A 19666-nucleotide genomic window follows, 5' to 3' on the forward strand; every position below is an offset into this window, starting at 1 on the left:
ATTTATAGTTTAATTGATTTCACAAAATATAGTATAGTGTTAAGAGTCGACTTAATATACGAAATAACTTTGAAGGTAAATCTTAGAGACATCTGACAACCATAAAACGCTTTATTTTAATCGCTCAAACTTTCCTCTAAGTTCAAATTACAGGGCAACTTAAGTTCAAATTAGTTTTGCCCAAAAACCTTTCAGATTTGAGTTTCTTAATTAACTAGAAACCATTATAAATAAATAGTGAACATGCAATCTTGTCCTTTAATTTGTTTAACAACGGGAGTTTTTTCTACAATTAAGAGCCCCAGCCGAGGTAGTAACCGCACCCACAAACGAAGCTGGCCTCGCACTTAAACTTGAAGCCCTAGCATAAGGTGAAGATGCCCCCGCACCTGACTGCCTAAAATAAGCACCATTCAACATCAAGTCTCCCTCCGATCTCCAATTCCAATTCTTCCACTCGCTCTCAGCCGCATCCTCATACTTCGTCACTTGTTTCCTAAACCGATCATTCGGTGCCAAAAATCGATTTCCCTGACTATTAATTGTCGGCGAAGCACTCCCTCCAATCGCGTACATCTCCCAATGAGTATAGTCATTATTCACCACATGAAAGTATCCATGTCTACACCTGCAGCTCCAAAAATTTTCAAAAAAAGTCAATTTAGCGACGGTATCTAAACAGCCGCTAAAACATAAGCGACGAAAGTCTAAAATATACTTGCCTTGGCATTCTTTGAACAAGACCTTCTCCAAAATGGTTAAAAGCAATTGTGACTTGCATGTTTTTATCCTGTAGATAGTTATCATTGTGACCTAACAACATCACCTTATCGTGATGAGTCATATAATTATTCGATAAAGTTATCGCAGTTGATCCATGGATAGCATCAATCAAACCATCTCGACAGTTCGACAACGAGCAATGATCAACCCAAATGTTCTTTCCACCAAATATCGATATCCCATCACCGTCCGACACCTGCCACCACCCTGCATGTTCCGGCGAATCTCTTATTATCGTCTGTCTTCCTGGCCTGAAACATTATAATAATGTATCTTAGTTGTATCTAATTGGTTAAATGATATAATAACATTTATTATGATCTTACGTGCAATCATGGATGTGGATTCCATGTATGATAATATTGGTTTCGTAGTGAATTGTAATACAAGGTCCACCGGAAATATGAACGTTAGCTCCTCTACCATCGATTGTCTTAAAGGAGTTAACAAGAAGTTCTTCTTTGAGAGTGATGACCATATCTCTTTGGAAGATGATCCATAGAGGTTGATCTTGTATGGCGGCGTGGCGAAGAGTTCCGGGCTTAGGGTTTACCGGGTTATCGTTAGAAGGGTCGGTTACTACATAGATTTTACCGTTACGACCACCAATGGCACCTTTTCCAAAACCTATGGCACAATCTGCTAGATGTTGGCGGTTCTTGTCCCAATTTGGGTCACATCTCCAGCAATCGTCTATGGGATTTCCGGTTGAACATGATAATGAACCTAAGTTCCTCCGAGTGGCATTTTTAATGCTCCTGCATATATATACAAAACATAGTTATTAATTAAAGTACAATTTATATAAACATATATGGGTTAATGTGGAGTGTACATTTGGACATGTTGAACGACAAGTTCAGGGTTCTGAACAGGGGAAGAAGAAACAATGTGTAGTGAGATAAATATAGGAAAAAGGAGGAGAGAGAAGAGTGGATTATTCATTTTTGGGAGAGAGAATGGTTTGTGGTTGGTTGGTAATGGTGATGGAATAATTTGGGGTTTTTAATGGCCATGGTAATGGCCGAGATGAAAGGCGTGATTTAACTAGTTTTTGGCATTTGTGGGCTCGCCATTATATGGTCTTTTTCAAACTAAATTGTCGGCTTTTTTAAGTTGTTTGACAGTTTTTACATGATTTTCTTATTTCTACATTGGCTAAGAAGGCTTGTGTAGGTATAGGGTTTAACTTTTTAGTAACTAGACGTGTTGACTTAGGACCTAGTGCAACAACCGTTTTCTTATTATAATAAGGTTTTGTTGAGAAACGATCTAATCTAAACACGCAATAAAAGAAGATATAAAGATAAAGTGGTAAAGAATAATAAAGAACACAAGATATAACGAGGTTCGGCCAACAATGCCTACATCCTCGGGGAGTCGTCCATTCTATTGATATTCCATGGAATAATGATCCAAGTAACCCTAGGTTACAATGTCTCTATTTATAGAAGTACATCAAAAGCCAAAAGACTAAACTACTACTCCTAAGCCCAATAAAGGCTTAAAGCCCAATTACAATATATAAACTCTAATTAAATATGAGCCCAAAACCCAACAATCTCCACCTTGGGCGAATACCGTGCTTATTGAGATGTGATGAATAAATTACAAATCTCCACCTTGACGAATTTCACGTCCCTTAGAAAATACACGAGCCGTACCCATCAATCTTCACCTCCACTCCACTCAAGAGCCCTTAGAAGAATAACAATCTCCACCATTAGGTATATCGCGCCATCAAAAAGTTATGAGCCACACATCAATCTTCACTATTCGAGCCCTTCACGAGATAAATCATTATACCTCCACTTCCGTTTAAATGCCCTTAGAAGATAAAATCATAGAGTTTATAACAACAAGTAAATTTGGCAACTACGCTACTTCAGCGACTAGAGACATTCAACAACTCTTCCCAATCTTTGTTCATACCCGTTGACATATGCGGAAACTAGAATTAACAATTCTTTATTATGTCAAAATAATCTTTACATTTGTTTGCCACAAACTGAGTGTCTTATTTTTCAAGTCCAACAACCGACTGAAAGCAAAATACCGAATAGACCCAAGACGAACTTTCATCGTCTACTTTTTCAAAATCAGATATCTATCGAAAACTGAGGACACCCAAAACGAACTTTTATCGTCTACTTCCTCAAAATAAGATATCGATCAAAAAACGAGAAGACCCAAGACGAACCTTTATCGTCTACTTCATAACAAATAAATTAGGCTATCACGACATCTCTTTTCTCTAGCTCAAGATCTGACAAAGTATTTGTCACCCATCTTGCCTTGAACGTTGCATACTCAACCAACTTGAACCTCATACTTCTCCTTGAACAAATTAGTTTGTAATCTGCTAGTTTCTTGAATCCAAAAACGCCTAGCAATCCAAGAATATTATTTCAATATTCAATATCTCTCTTCAATTGTCTTCACCCTTGCTTCAAATGATCATCTATAGTTTCTCTGAAAGAAATCGAATATCCTTTCATTTGAATTGATCAAACCTCTCATTTAGCCCCCTTTTCATGACTAGGAATCCCTATTCAAGGTCTAAATCATCCCATTCATCTAATATATGATCCACAATGTATAGACAATTAAGATAGAACAAAAGAAGTAACAAAATCATCACCTTCGAATTAACCGAGTCTCCCATCTAGCCCCTTTTTCATGACTAGGAATCCCACTCAAGGTTTTTTTTTTTTATCTTCTCACATTAGAAGATAATGCAATGATTTCTTCTCGGTCGTTTGAGAGTTGCTTTCAAGATGTCTCCACCTCAACTTATAAGTGTCTTTCATTAGTCTTCCTCTTCCTGGTCTTTCATTCATAATATGTGTTAGCTGGAATTGTTTCAATCTTTAATCACCCGCCAACTCAATGCAATCTTGCAATTTTGGCATGAAGGATTGCCCTGTCAACATGTCGACAATGTTATCATCGGTAAACACCATTTTGATAATAACTTCTCATATTCGATCATGTTTTTGTCAAGTGTAAAAGCACATAATCTCACCACCGTCTTCATCTTGATTAGCTTTTCCAATAAGATGAGGTCATAACCAAAAAGATACAAACTTTTTGGTCCCAAATAAGTCAAATAAAATTAAAATTAGGCAGACACTTTAAGCCCCAGAAAAACAAACTTCGAGACGTCCAAACTTTGATCCGACCGTTGAAAATGTAGAGGAATGAGTTACCAACCCTCTCGACAAAATTTCAGCACAATCAGACTCTGTTTGAATCTCCCATCGTCAGTTTGATGAACCCTGTGCGGCTGTAGGCGAAAATCTACTACTAGATTTTCTCTCTACCCCTCTTTTAATTTGACTTCTTCAATAACCGGTTTCCAAAGAAAAATCTCTCCAAACTTATTTCAGCCGAGAATTTCTTCAAGTCAAAGCCCTCGCCATAGTGAAATAATGTCACCCATGTATGCCAAGACAACAATTGGTTATAATAAAACCTCCAACTAATTTTCAATAAGCATGAAGATGTATCGTTTGTTCTCCACATTCTTCTAGCAAAATCCTGCATAGAAAGAATCTAACAAACCATATATATGATTAGTGCACCCTCAACTCATACCTTAGAAAATTAACATTCTTGGTAGAACCTTTGAGGCATCAACACCCACTTGACAACTTCGCACCAATACTTACAGGGATTGCCAATCAAAACCTACTCATAAGGTTGATGCAAATCCAAATCCGGCCCTTAAACACACATATCAAAAATACACTCTTGCAAACAAACATTAAAGCCACCTGCTTTAATCAGAAAACCCTTTACATGTTGCATCAATTGTCTTCTATAATCTGCAACATCGAATAAGTACTCCACCTTCTTTTTCAACTTCAATTTTCAATCTCCATATTGATGAATATCAAATCTCTTAGCAGATAAATCACATATCTCCATCTTTGAGAAATTCAAGTCAAACAAGTCTCAATACAAATACAAATCCAAGATCAAAGCATACAAAGCTTTGAGAGTTTGATTAAAATCAAACAAGACTTTACTTGTGAAAATTGGAACAAATAGGTCTTAAACCTATTTTATAAAATCAAACGAGACTTAAATAAAAGTCTTAGTTGAAAAAGTCTTAGTTGTTGACCGCTTCAAAGATTCTTGGCTTCTCTATATATTATATTATATCATAATATAATATCTATTTATATGGAATATATATATATAGATATATATGGAGATATATATGGAGATATATTTTTTTTTCCTTTTTATATTTTAATCGACCATATGTCCCAAATTAAAATAAGTCAAATATACCTCATCTTCTTCATTCTGGTATCGCTGCTTACATGACGACTTTTCGTCACAAGGCTGTACCCATTGGCGCCTTCAAGAAGAATAAAAGATCATTGTCTTCTTCTCTCTTCTTCTCAAAACAACATCACCCAAAAATAAGAATTACTTTAACGACCGTTGACATCTTCTTAGCAATTGAAGATTCCGACTCAAATCTTCACAGCGGCTAATTTTTCTGCAACCAATGTCGTTTCTCCAATAGCCATCTTCAACAAAAGCACAAATATCCAACAACTTCTTCAATGGTGGTTAGGGTTTCTATCATATCTTCACAAATAGATTAGGTTAAACATTCTCAAAACATGCTCTGATACCACTTGTTGAGAAACGATCTAATCTAAACACGCAATAAAAGAAGATATAAAGATAAAGTGGTAAAGAATAATAAAGAACACAAGATATAACGAGGTTCGGCCAACAATGCCTACATCCTCGGGGAGTCGTCCATTCTATTGATATTCCATGGAATAATGATCCAAGTAACCCTAGGTTACAATGTCTCTATTTATAGAAGTACATCAAAAGCCAAAAGACTAAACTACTACTCCTAAGCCCAATAAAGGCTTAAAGCCCAATTACAATATATAAACTCTAATTAAATATGAGCCCAAAACCCAACAGGTTTTGGGTTTGATTTATTTTTACATTTTCATTACTTTTTAAAGATATATAATATTAATTTAACGTTAAAATTCGATTCAATTATCACTTATAACGACTTTAAGTTAAATTGAGATAATGAATACGGGGTGATAGTGTGAAAAGAAAAAAGAATGCTATATAGAAGTGAATAATAAAGTTAGAATGTCGGGAAGAAGAGTTAAAAATGAAAATGATGGGGGCGTTGAATTAAATAGTGAATATATATGTTACCGCTGACTGCGCTACACTTTCAAATCTATACTTAGTATTATGTGGCGTGATTTATTGATTCATTGACTGCATTTTCTTCTTATTTATTTGATGAATGTCAAATTTATTTATAATTAAAAATAGATCAAATGTGATTTTATCCATTTATTAGTAACTAAAAATAAATAAAATCGAATTTGGATCTGGAGTTGGAGCTGGATCGGATTGGATCTCAGTCTAGTTGAGACATCAATCAATAATTTATAGATAGCATTTCTGATTACATAAGCAAGTGTAACTGAAAAACTAAGATTTGTTTTTTAATTTATAAGTTTGGTTAATATGTATGTTAATTTATATTATTTATATTTAAAATATATTTTTATTTATTTAATTAAAAATAATAATATTTAATTATACAAAAAAATATATTTTTTAAGATAATTTTCATTATATTGGAGATTTTTAATAGAAATTAAGTAATAACACAGTAATTATAATATTAATGTGTTTGTTTTAATACATTATGCCACAATTTGAATCTAATTTTTTTTTTTCTAAATACACTTCTTTCCTCTCTAATTATCGTCGCCATCATCGTCATGATATAAAACTAGATAATTTAAGTAAGATCTTGTACGGTTGAGTTTAATAAAAAATTATATCACAATAAAAAAAAAATTATTTCATTTAATCTATAATCAACTTATATATATCACTCAATTTATTATTCATTTATTTATTAAATTATTATTATATATTAATAATTTTTAAATTATTAATAGAAAAAAACATTTAAAAAAAATTACTATCAACCAATCTTTTTAACATAAATCTAATTTATTTAAATATCGATCCCAAACCGAATAGCCTAGTAGTGGAAACACTTCGCAGCTGAGTCAAATTAAAGTGTTTTCAAACCAGGTTTGAACTGGATACTCATTTAGATAGAGTTTATAGGTTTCCTACAAAGTCTAATTAAATTTTATGAAACTCAACAAAATAAATCAACTAAGTTTAACTTACGACCTATCATCAAACCATAAATTAGAAAAAACCAATTGAAGACATTTAATTTTTAAAATATATAAAAATATGTATATTAAACTCATTTAAAAGTTAAGAAAAAATTATATATATATATATATTAAATAGTAAATAATTAAATAAAAACTCTCAAGATTATCTTTGACGCGAAATTTAATCAATGATCGGAACAAACAAACATGTTATTCATCTCCCGCGGCCGCAATCATTCTCTGAAGCTCCACTTTTGATCAGATCAGTTAAAACAATTATCTTCTCGTCCTCGAAATCGAAATCTTTAACTCTTGTAACCATGTTCTTGTTGAATCTAACGCAAATGTAATAACTGACCTGTCGGGTACTCGAAGGAACCGAACTGAACTGGTAATTAGTTTGATTTTCGATTCCGGATAAATTCGGGTCGAAATCGATCGGTTTCAGTTGGTTAGAGGTGCCCGAAATTTTTTTTAATAATTAAAATAAAATAATTAATTCACACTGTTTTGTTCACCTACCGCTAGAGATTCGTGAATAAGAGATGAGGAAGAAGAGATGAAAGGATAGATATTGAAGGAATTTTTTAATATATATTTTTTAAAATATTATTTATTTGTATATTATAATGTTAGGACTGTCTGTTTTATTTTATTTAATATAATATTTTATAAATTTCTTTATTAAATAATTTTGTAAAGCTTAATACACATTATTTTCATAAAATAATTTAAAATATTTTAAGATATTAAAATTTTGTTGAATTTGAACTAAATTATATTTAAAATATATGTAAAAACTAAAAATATAGTAATAGGTTAAAATTAGTTAAATAATAAAAAAATCGGGTCTGGTTCGGTCCGAACCGATATTTCGGGTAATTTAAGTACCCATATTTTTTTGGACAAATTTGGATCTAGTTCGGTTCGAGTCCGGTTCGAGTCCGGTTCGGGTCCCCCAAAACCCAGAAATTTGTCATGTCTACTCTAAAACTGATATTTTTTCGATTCTCGAAGACATCTGCCTTCTTCTAATGTTCAATCCCGAATTCAAGGTTCAATTTTGTTATCGTGAAACTCATCGTCTGGATGACATGGGTGAGAGACTTTGTCTTGTTTATTTTCAAGTGACCTTGTGAGACATTGTCTTGTTTATTTTCAAGTGTATAATCAATGGATAATCAACTGACTTTGCCTTGTTAATACATAATTTTCTTTAGAATCTTTTCAATATCTCTCTCTTGAGACAGTCATAGCTTTCTTCACCCGATCACGGATGACCGGCATTTCAAGAATTTGTCTTGATGGACCCACATTTTTCATCTCAAAAGACTTGGCCAAATCCTTTCTCAAGTTGGCAATATTGAACTTTCTTCACCCGATCACGAATGATCGGCATTCCAAGAATTTGTCTTGATGGACCCACGTTTTTCATCTCAAAAGACTTTGCCAAATCCTTTCTCAAGTTGGCAATATTGAACTTGTCTCTCCCTACAATCAACATGTCATCAACGTATAAGAGAAGTATAATAAAATCATTAGAAGCAAACTTTTTCACAAAAACACAGTGTTATGTAGACGTCTTCATGTACCCATGGATGGTCATGAACGATTCAAACTTAATATATCACTGCCTTTGTGTTTGCTTCAAACCGTACAGACTTTTGACAAATTTGCACACATTATTTTTCTCACCTTTCTTATTGTAACTTTCAGGGTGCTCCATATAAACATCTTCATCCAAATCACCATGAAAAAATGCAGTCTTGACATCAAGTTGTTCAACCTCAAGATCCATACAAGCAACTAGACCTAACACCACTCGGATGGAAGTTATCTTTACTACCGGTGAGAAAATCTCATCATAATTGATTTCATGCCTCTGGTCAAAACCTTTGATATCCAATCTAGCCTTGTATCTTGGCTTTCTATCATCGCCCTCTTGCTTAATCTTTTACACCTATTTATTTTGTAATACTTTTCTGTTCTTTAGTCTTTTCATCAGTTCATATGTGTCATTTTTTAGCAATGACTTCATATCTTCATGCATGACAATTATCCATTCTTCCTTGTAAGCATCTTCAACAGCCTCCTTATAGCACACAGACTTCCCACAATTAGTTAGAAGGACATACTCTGTAGCCGGATACTTAGAACTTGATCTTTTCTCTCTATTAGAACTCTTAAGTACCTCTGTTTGCTGACTCTGTTGATTTCCATCATCTTATTGAACTTCTAAATCAGCCTCAATTTATAACAAAGATCAATTTTTGTATCATTTCCATGGCCTATAGCTTGACCTTGAGAACATCATTATTACTATCCGAGTCTGAAGTTACATGTGGTCTTGTCTCCTCAACATCATGAGACAACTCAAGACTAGGAAGATCACATATGTGCGCTTCAAATTTATCACCATCTTCAAAATTCTCAATAGTCCGATCTTCAATAAATATCACATCTTCTTGTCAACTGGGTCATAACATTTGTATCCCCACTTTTCATCACCATAACTCAAAAATATGCATTGCCTGGTTTTGCATCTAGCTTAGACCTCTCATCTTTTGGAACTTCATAAAGCCTTTACAACCAAAAACACGTAAGTAGTTATAATTGACATCTTTACCTGATCAGACGCTTTCTGCACACTTATTATTCAATGGCTTGGAGGGTGAACGGTGTGGATCACATACATTGTAGTGTTCATGGCTTCAGCCCAGAAATGCTTAGTTAACCTAACATGGGAGATAATACTCCTCATCTGTTCCAATATTGTTTTGTTCATCCTCTCTGTCACTCCATTTTATTGTGGAGTCTTGGGCATAGTCTGTTCATGTCGAATACCCTTCTCTTTGCAATAATTATCAAATGAGCCTATGTACTCTCCCACATTATCTGACCGCACCCTCATCAGTTTTCTACCTGTCTCTCTATCAACTAGCTTGTGAAAGACCTCGAACCTTGCTGCAACCTCATCCTTGGACTTTATAGCATACACTCAAACCTTCCTAGATGCATTGTCTATGAAGGTTACAAAATAAGAATCACCATTTATGGATTTAATCTTCATAGGACCATAGACATATGTATGGACCAACTCAATGACATTCTTTTTTAGTTCCACTTTTGACTTACTGAAGGAGACTATGTTCTTCTTACCCTTCAAGCAATGCTCACAACTTTCAAGATGATCACTCTCTATATTCGACAACTCATTCCTTTTGATCAAAACATTCATCGCTTTTTCACTAACGTGACCTAGTCTCTTGTGCCACAACTCACATTATGGAACCATCACGACAAAATATATTGTATCATAGACAATTTTCAAATTTGTCTTGTATAAGGAACACAATTTTTACCTCGTGCAACAACCAAAGAACCCTTACTTAGCTTCAATGCTCCACCACTGAAAACATTATGGTAGCCAACTCCATCATTGAGTTTACCTACGGAAATCAAATTCATTCTCAAATCAGGGACATGTCTTACATCTCTCAATGTCAGTAAACAACCCATGTTTTTCTCGATTCTAACATCACCAATACCAACTATCTTGAACACACTATTATTACCCATGCGAACCTCACCATTATCACCAGCTTTGTAAGACTTGAAGTAACATTTATATGGAGTAATATGGAATGAGGCACTTGTGTCAACAATCTATGTTGTTTCATTTGAAGACGTGCTAAGACAGGAGTCTTGACATTTATAAGCATATGTTAGTTCACTATCCAAAACATAAGAATGTGCATCTGCACTCTGTTCTTTCTTTTCTCTAGGCTTCACCATATCCTTTGCTTTATTATTTTTAAATTTCAAGCACTCGTTTTTCCAATGACCAATTTTGCCATAGCAATGGCAAGCACCATCCTTTTTCGGAGCTCTAGACTTGCCCCTACTTGAACCACTTTTATTATCCTTTAATTTTCCCTTATCAGTCACCAACATATTAGACTTAGAGGGTTTATCCCCCTTTCGATTCTCCTCATCAAGTAAAAGAACTTGTGACAAATTCCATGTTGATTTTATCATTTGGTGTTGAGTTGCTGAGAGTGATAATAAGTGTCTCCCAACTTGTAGACAAGAGCCAAAGACTAAAAGTGCTTGCACCTCATCATCAAAGTTTATCTTCATACTACTCAGCTGATTCAAAATATTTTGAAATTCATTCAAGTGTTCAACAACTGATTTATTATCAATGTACTTCAGGTTCATCAACCTTCGTACTAGTGTTGCTTTATTCCATGCTGACCTCCCAGCGCAGAGAGCTTCAAGTTTGCTCCACACATCATACGTCGTAGCTTCATTCTCAACATGATGCACAACATTTACACCAACCCATGAAAGAATAAAGCTACACGCTTTTCTATTTGTCTTTTTCCAATCAACTTCTTTTATACTCATAGATCTAACACCCTCATTTTCAATTGCTTCATTCAAATGATTTGAAACTAACATATCACTAATCATCAATTTCCATTGTCTATAGTTTATAACATTCAGACTCACCAGGTCTAGATTTCCCCATTATTACTGTCTTAAAAACTGACGAAAACTCCAGCAAGAAAAACCAGTTGATCTCCTCTTTGAATTCCGTCAGGTAACTAAGAGAGCACTCTACTCCAATGTTAAAACATGTAATCAATCAATACTGCTCTGATACCACTGTTGGGTTTTTCAACAGTAAAATCACGAATCTTCTTAGAAATTAAACACTACTCTCAAATGAAAGAAGTGATTACACTATGAATGATTGGAAATACTCCACAATCAAAAGCTCCTCTAATCTTTTTCTCTGGATCAGCCATAGAATAAAGAATGAATCAGAAAACCTTAGATTTATTCATTCTCTTTAAACCTTACTGTGTTAAGAGAAAAATATCAAAAAAAAATGTATTTATACGTACCCTAACCTGTTTTCATAACAGATGACTCTGACCCGTTTTTATAATAAAAAATCATGACCCGTTTATTTACCTTGAAAATAAAACTCGACTCAATGACAAGGAACACCTCAACATGTTTCGGATATAAATGTTGTAAATAATTTTGGATATTTAAAAAATTATTAATGAACCGTAATTTTGAGAAATTAATAATAATTATTGTATTTTTAAATATATATCAGTTTTTAATTTTGTATATAAGCGGTTTAGTTCTGTTATGTTTTTCTAAGTAAGCGGCTTGATTCTCTTTTTTTTTTTCAAACCATCAATTGAGTTTTATTTGATTTTAAAATTAAAATAAACATTATTATCACTTTTTTTTTCTCTTGTCTAGAGGATTTCATAAAGTTAATAACTTGTGTTAGCGTAATTTGAACAACTTCTTTGCCATGCATAAAGGAAAATTTGTGGGGCGATCCGTAAAATATGGGAAGGATTTTCAACCCTAAAAAATAGATTGAGGTCATGGGGAAAGTTTCAGACCTTAATTAAAGGTTTTTTTTTCTTTTTTTTTTCAAAAATGAATTTAATAAACTTTCTCACTAAACATTTTTTTTCATACCAGTTTTAAATATTCTCATGTTTATTAATTTATATTTATGAAACAAAAATAAGTACAAGTAGAACATGATTGCTTTAGCACGCGCATAGTACTAATTTATTTCAAGTGAAAAGAAAAAGGCTTAAATAGCTTTTAGATTTGATTAAAATATTGGAGCTTCAAGTTAATAAAAAATAAATAAAAAACACTTTTAGATATACTAATATACATAAAGAATTAGAATCCAAAGATATATTAAATTTGCTTAAAATATTATTTTATTTAAATTAATATTTGACCAAAATAATAATTTGTTGGCAGATTTGTGTATGAGCTATATTAGCTAAAAATAATAACTATCCATTAAACTTATATGTACCCAATTTTTTAAAATTTATAATAAATTAGTATTATAGTGATTTTAAAGATAAATAAGGTTTCATTTTTGTCTATTTTCATTTTTTTAAGCATCTTTGGAACTCTAAATTTGGAATCAAATGGATGTGTTTCCAAAACAAAGCATGTTGATTCTTTTGATGTACTTTTTCTTTGTTTCATATGTTTTTATTTGAAATTTTAAATAAATATGCACAAACACACAAATGGGTGCGAGTCACCACGATTTTTTCATTAAAAAAAAACACAAAAATTAACTGCAAATTAATCTCTATCAACAACAACATTATATATATTATAATTATAATGCATTAATTAATTAAAAACGATCAGTTATTGCATGAGCTAGCTAGCTAATTAACTAATATTAATGTTACAATTATCTAGAATGATGACCGGCGCCGGGGGATCGGAATGAATTAATTGATGGATGGATGATCGAGAAAGAAAACCTTGTCTTTATCCGTCATTCCAACCATATGAACATGCTCATTATCTTCTCTCTCCTTCCCTTTGTACACAATTCTCTTAATATTACTATCCATAATTAATCCCCGAGCCATACAAATCGCCATTTTTAACTCACCAAAGGTGGAAGTAGATGAAACGGTTATATCATCCTGCCAGTAATCACCCTGTGAATTAACACTCGAAACCCTAACTGTAATTTTATTATTATTCATCGATCTGATCATTTCATGATCTTCTGATCTTTTCTGGACGATCATGCCACCGGGACGCACTTCCCACTTCACTTCTCCGGTGCCGCCGGAATCCCTTAACTTCAACTCTTTGCCGCCGCTGCCGCCGACCACCGGTTGTGTCTTGCAGGGTCTGTTTCTGATCAAGGAATTAGTCCAACTCTTTGATCTCATGAATTTCTTCATATTGATTTCACTAATCTCTCTTTTTTTTTCTATAAAACATATATATGCTTAATTGTTTTGTTTAACATATATATATATAGGAAGGGGAAAGAGAATAGTGGTTGAAGACAGCTAGTTATGATATAATATTTTAGTATAACAAAAACAAACAAACATACAAACTGACAGACGGTGTATTGTTTGAAAATAACTGAATAAAAAAAAAAAAAAAGTAAGAGAGGATAATATTAAAAAATAGTTTGGAGTTTGGAATTGGCTAATGAGAATGTGACATTTGTAGATGAATTTGGAAGGAATTAACAAATTAATAAATTATTAAATAAATAAATAATGTATAAAAAGTGGTTGATTTGGTTGGTTGGTTGAATGAAGCACATGGGATGGGATTAAGATTCATTAGGTTCTCTACACGCTTTGCTTGAATAGCGGGCTGTCTAGCCTGTCCTATATTTATATCCTTTTCTTTTTCTTAAAAAAGAACATTTTTTTTAATTCATCTGAACAACAAAAATGTATACATTATAAAAATAAAATTATATTATATTATATATATATATATATATATATATATATATTTAAATATTGAAGTCTAACAATGATGTCATTCAAACCACTTAATATGTTTTAAATAGAAACTAAAATCATTATTATTATTATTGATTAATTTGTTTCATTTTTTTAAAGAAGAATAAAAGTATAAAAAAGTGAGTACATGCATATCAATAGTTTTTAAAATTGAAGTCTTTGAATTTTTTTTTATCATAGTCAAATTTTAATTTCACCCACTATCTCATCAATTAACGTCACTTTTATTTATTAAAATATTATTTTAAAAATATATTATTTTATTATTATATATTAATACTTTTATAAAAAAAATATATTTTTTAACGTCGTCATCAGTTAATATTTTTTTAAATAATTCATAAATTATTAAAAAATAAAATAAATTATAATATTTTTTTACAATTTAATTAGAATAAGTCATAAGTTAATTATATATTATTGAAAATAAATTATGTTTACTTTTAAAAATACAAATATTATATTTAAATAATATAGATGTCTACCAAATAAATATATTAATAAATAAAAAATTTAAAAAAGTATTAATAAAAAAGCACAGTGACCGACTCTGGTTTTGGTGGTTTCACGACAGTTGGATGAGGATGATGTAATGCGACTGCTGACTGCACCATTGTTCTTGTTCTTCTTCCTTCTTCTGTAATGAAATCAATAAATATAAAATTGAAGATTTGAACCCTGTTCCCTTGTCAGTAATGGTCTTTTTGTCTGTTTAACACAACCCTTTTTTTCTCTGCATGAACAAAATGGAGTCTTTTCACGACGATATCAACCAGCTTTCTGCCAACGCCGTCGTCGTCGTCGTACATTCCGACGACTCGGATGAACCGTCTCATCTAGGGTTCAGGCAACCCATTTCACAACCACCCATCGTTGACGATACAGTGGACGTTACTACTCTTGCTCAAACATTTCAGAATGTAAGACTACTGGGATCGGATGATGTCGTTCGCACTGATCTCAACACCCATCCTCTTCGACCTTACGCTGGAAATTGTTCGTATTATCTTAGAACCGGTAACTGTAAGTATGGACTCAATTGTAGATACAATCATCCTCCTGTTAACACGTCTAATCAGGTTAGTTTAAGTTCAGTGGAGGATTGAATCGTTTTTATCTGCACATTGTCTCTCATTGCGTTACCTTGCTTTGGTTGTTGTTGTTCTTCTTGTTTACCTGTTGTTTAGGTTGGTAAAGAGGAGGTGGTGGTGGTGGTGGATCAAAGGACTACTGCAGATAACAAGGGGTTTCTTCCCCAAATTCCTGAGCAAATTGAATGCAAGGTTCTATATGCTTCTTAAATCATCTTACCTACTGCTGAAAATGTATATTTTATTTTGCTGTGATATTAGCATGAAATCTCACTGAATAACCCTAGATAAGGGAGACATGGATCGATCTCTTACATTATCACAGTGATTATCTTCTTGACAAATTTATTACTACAAATGATTGAGCTAAGATATATAGATTATGGTAATGAAATATGGATTTATGTGTGAACCTTGGAGGAGGAGGATCCTTTGTCATGGTTTTTGTGTGATCAATTGCAAAATATTATATGTTATTTATGCATAATTTAGTTTAATTTATTATCTGACCAAGATAATGAGTTTGTGGTGGTGGATTGTATAATATGTTTTTACAATGGAGAAGAAGTTGTGATGTATAACTTCTCAAAAATAAACCCTATTGACCTTCCTCCATTTTGCCACTTTATTAGAACCATTTGAGAGTGCCCATTATGGACTGTTTGATTGAACTCCTTGAGTCTGGCCATGCATTTTAACTATGTAAACAGTGAGGTAAAGTTCAGCTGTTCTGACTGATCCGAAGTGTCGGTGTTACATTGTCGTATTCAATAACACTTATATAGTTCTTCTTTTCCTATTTATGAGTGAACTCCTTGAGTCTGGCCATGCATTTAACTATGTAGACAGTGAGGTAAAGTTCAGTTGTTCTGACTGATCTGGAGTGTCTTTTAGTACAAATAGCCGTTTGATTGTCGTATTCAATAACACTATAGTTCTTCTTTTCCTGTTTTAATGCCAAGTTCATCTAATTTGTCAAACTAATGTATTCTGATATAACCATTATTGTCGTATTCAATAACACTATAGTTCTTCTTTTCCTATTTATGAGTGAACTCCTTGAGTCTGGCCATGCATTTAACTATGTAAACAGATAGGTAAAGTTCAGTTGTTTTGACTGATCTGGAATGTCTTTTAGTACAAATAGGCGTTTCATTGTCGTATTCAATAACACTATAGTTCTTTTTTTCCTGTTTTAATGCCAAGTTCCTCTAATTTGTCAAACTAATGTATTCTGATATAACCATTATTGTCGTATTCAAAAACACTATAGTTATTCTTTTCCTATTTTAATGCCATGTTCATCTAATTTGTCAAATTAATGTATTCGAAATAACCAGGATTGTCGTATTCAATAACACTATAGTTCTTCTTTTCCTATTTTAATGCCAAGTTTATCTAATTTGTCAAATTAAGGTATTCGAAATAACCAGGATTGTCGTATTCAATAACACTATAGTTCTTCTTTTCCTATTTTAATGCCAAGTTTATCTAATTTGTCAAAGTAATGTATTCTGATATAACCATGGTTGTCGTATTCAATAACACTATAGTTCTTCTTTTCCTATTTTAATGCCAAGTTCATCTAATTTGTCAAATTAATGTATTCTGATATAACCACGATTGTCGTATTCAATAACACTATAGCTCTTCTATCTCCTATTTTAATGCATGTTCATCTAATTTGTCAAATTAATGTATTCTGATATAACCATGATTGCCGTATTCAATAACACTATAGTTCTTCTTTTCCTATTTTGATGCCATGTTCATCTAATTTGTCAAATCACTGTATTCTAATATAACCACGAATGTCGTTTTGCAGTTCTACTTGACTTCTGGAGGCTGTGTGTATGGAGATTCTTGTAGATACAGACACTCAAAAATTATGACAGAAGTCACACCTTTTGAGCTTAACTTTATAGGTTTGCCAATAAGACTGGTAAGTTTTAGATCTGAAATCTTTATATTCTCCATAACTACTACCTTGCAGATTTGGTATATTATATGTTTATATGTCATGCATTATTGAACATTGAAACAGGGAGCAAAAGTGTGTACTTTCTACGTGCGAAATGGTACTTGTGGATATGGACCTCGCTGCAAGTTTACCCATCCTAATCCTACTACAACTGGAGGAGGAGTTTTTGAACCACGTAATAACTCGTCTCCAGCTGGTCTATTTATTGCGCCTCCTGTAAATGGTGCATCACAACAAGCTGGACGTGCTATTTGGTCTTTGCCTATGATGACTGGTACTGATATTGCCTTACAGAGAAACAACTTGCCCTACTTGCCTGCAATGCCTACTCTTCCTCATTTTACTCCCGAATGGAATGGATTTAAGGTAACTTTTAGCTGTTTACTGTCTTATTATTAGCCTGTTTACTTACTTTTTGTGTATACGAGACTTGAATGTAGTATGTATTTGGTTATTTGATCATATGGGGATTTTTTTCCTGAAATGTCAAGTTTTATTAATAGGGTTGCGTATTTAAAATAACTTTTAGTTGTTGGCTGTCTCATTTGCCCGTTTACTTCTCTGTGTATACGGGATTTGAATGTAGTATGTATTTGGTGAAATGTTAAAAGTTTTTAGTCCTGAATTCTTGAACATGTGGCATGAATATTGTTGTTTAAACAACTCATCCGAATGGAATGGATTTAAGGTAACTTTTAGTTGTTGCTGCCTTATTATCCTGTTTACTTTTTATTTGTGTTTACTAGACTTGAATATAGTATGTATTTGGTGAATTGCACATGGGATTTTTCTTAATTTTATTTTTGGTGAAATGTGAAAGTTTTCATTAACAGAGTTGTCGTGAACACGTGGCACGAATATTGTTGTTTAAACAACACATCTGTCCTGTCATGTTGAAGTAGTTTGTATGAAACTTCTATAATCATTTCAATAAACTGAACTTGTATTAAATTATTTCTTGGCTACATTAACTTTGCTTATCCACACACCATTTTCTAGGCTCCTGAAGAATGTGCACTGACTCGTAGTTCAGCTCCCGTTGAAACAAGTCACATAACAAAACCAGATAATTCTGACGGGGTTCAAGAATATCCAGAGAGACCAGGCCAACCTGAATGTGTTTATTTTACTAAAACTGGAAGCTGCAAGTTCAAATCGGCATGTAGGTATCACCATCCCTCTACCGGAACCGTAACCCCAGTTGAAGTGGAGTGTGTTACAACAAGTGAAAATGGCCTGCCACTTAGACCTGTAAGAGTCTCTCTTCTTATTATTATGACCAATTTCGAAACACTTTCTAAAGTGTCTCCAAATGTTCTGATCCATGTTAATAATATCTTGTCTCTTCCTTTGTTCAGGGAAAAAAGGTTTGTCGGCATTATGAACAATATGGTATATGCAAGTACGGTCGAGCATGCTTGTTTGACCACCCGGTGGATCTCTGTTTCTCCGTGACCACCTAATTCGTAGGCGAGATTTTGGCTTCTCCCCTATTTATTTAACAAACTTTCATTGAATGGTTTCTGCAAATTAATACTTGGGGAATAACTGGAGTTTTTTTTTTTTTCTTCCTGTTTACTGTTGATGGATGATAAATAATACATATTCCATATGGGAGGATGTATGGAACATATTTTAAAGTTATTATAAGAGTGAAATGACTAATTGTCACACCAATTCTATGTTAATTTGGAAACAGGCTAAATAATTAGAGCAGTTGTTACAGGTTGTTTGTAATAAATGAAGATAAATAGACTCATGAAGAACTGCACTTCTATTTAAAATCTTAAACTTCAACAACTCTACTAGAAAGAGGACAAGACATTCATCTTTTTCTTCATTCAACTTCCAAACTACTAATTCTGGTAGAGAGAAGAAAGCAAAAGGATGAAATCTTTGAAGATAATGATAATAATAGTAGTAGCTTTGTGTTTGCTAGTGTCTATGATGATGGTTCATGATTATGTTCAAGCAACAGCTGATGATGTTCTTAATCAAACCAACTATACCAATGCTCCCCAATATGTCACTGTAACAGGTATTTTTTACTTATTGGAGCTGAATATCGAAGAAAAAATATGTTTTTTTAGCAAAATTCTTTTCGGGTTACATTTATCTCATCTAAATCAACCGAAACATAACAAAAAGAAGTGAAGTGTTTTTATCGATTAGAGGTGAAGCAACTTATGTCTTGTTTGGGAATAGGCTGTAGCAACGATTGTGAGATAGCTTGCTGCTACT

The 19666-nt window shown here is 32.9% G+C and overlaps 3 protein-coding genes across 3 annotated transcripts; 1 reads left to right on the top strand and 2 right to left on the bottom strand.

Annotated features, from left to right (window-relative positions):
• Positions 1-121: 121 nt before the first annotated feature.
• On the bottom strand, positions 122-11526 carry LOC124939623 (pectate lyase-like). The gene is made up of 7 exons (XM_047480082.1): positions 11508-11526; positions 11226-11428; positions 10541-10604; positions 10355-10441; positions 1110-1548; positions 723-1034; positions 122-628 (listed from the first exon to the last, which is right to left on the bottom strand). The coding sequence occupies exons 1-7, from the start codon at positions 11524-11526 to the stop codon at positions 268-270; spliced, it is 1485 nt and encodes a 494-aa protein (XP_047336038.1). The 3' UTR covers positions 122-267.
• Positions 11527-13300: 1774 nt separating this feature from the next.
• LOC124939624 (BAG family molecular chaperone regulator 4-like) lies at positions 13301-13768 on the bottom strand. Its single transcript, XM_047480083.1, has one exon. The coding sequence runs from the start codon at positions 13766-13768 to the stop codon at positions 13301-13303; it is 468 nt and encodes a 155-aa protein (XP_047336039.1).
• Positions 13769-17447: 3679 nt separating this feature from the next.
• Positions 17448-18888, top strand: LOC124939625 (zinc finger CCCH domain-containing protein 13-like). Its single transcript, XM_047480084.1, has 3 exons — positions 17448-17791; positions 18425-18676; positions 18784-18888. The coding sequence occupies exons 1-3, from the start codon at positions 17690-17692 to the stop codon at positions 18886-18888; spliced, it is 459 nt and encodes a 152-aa protein (XP_047336040.1). The 5' UTR covers positions 17448-17689.
• Positions 18889-19666: the final 778 nt, after the last annotated feature.

Source organism: Impatiens glandulifera, chromosome 5 (assembly GCF_907164915.1).
Source record: "Impatiens glandulifera chromosome 5, dImpGla2.1, whole genome shotgun sequence".
Taxonomy (NCBI): Eukaryota; Viridiplantae; Streptophyta; class Magnoliopsida; order Ericales; family Balsaminaceae; genus Impatiens; species Impatiens glandulifera.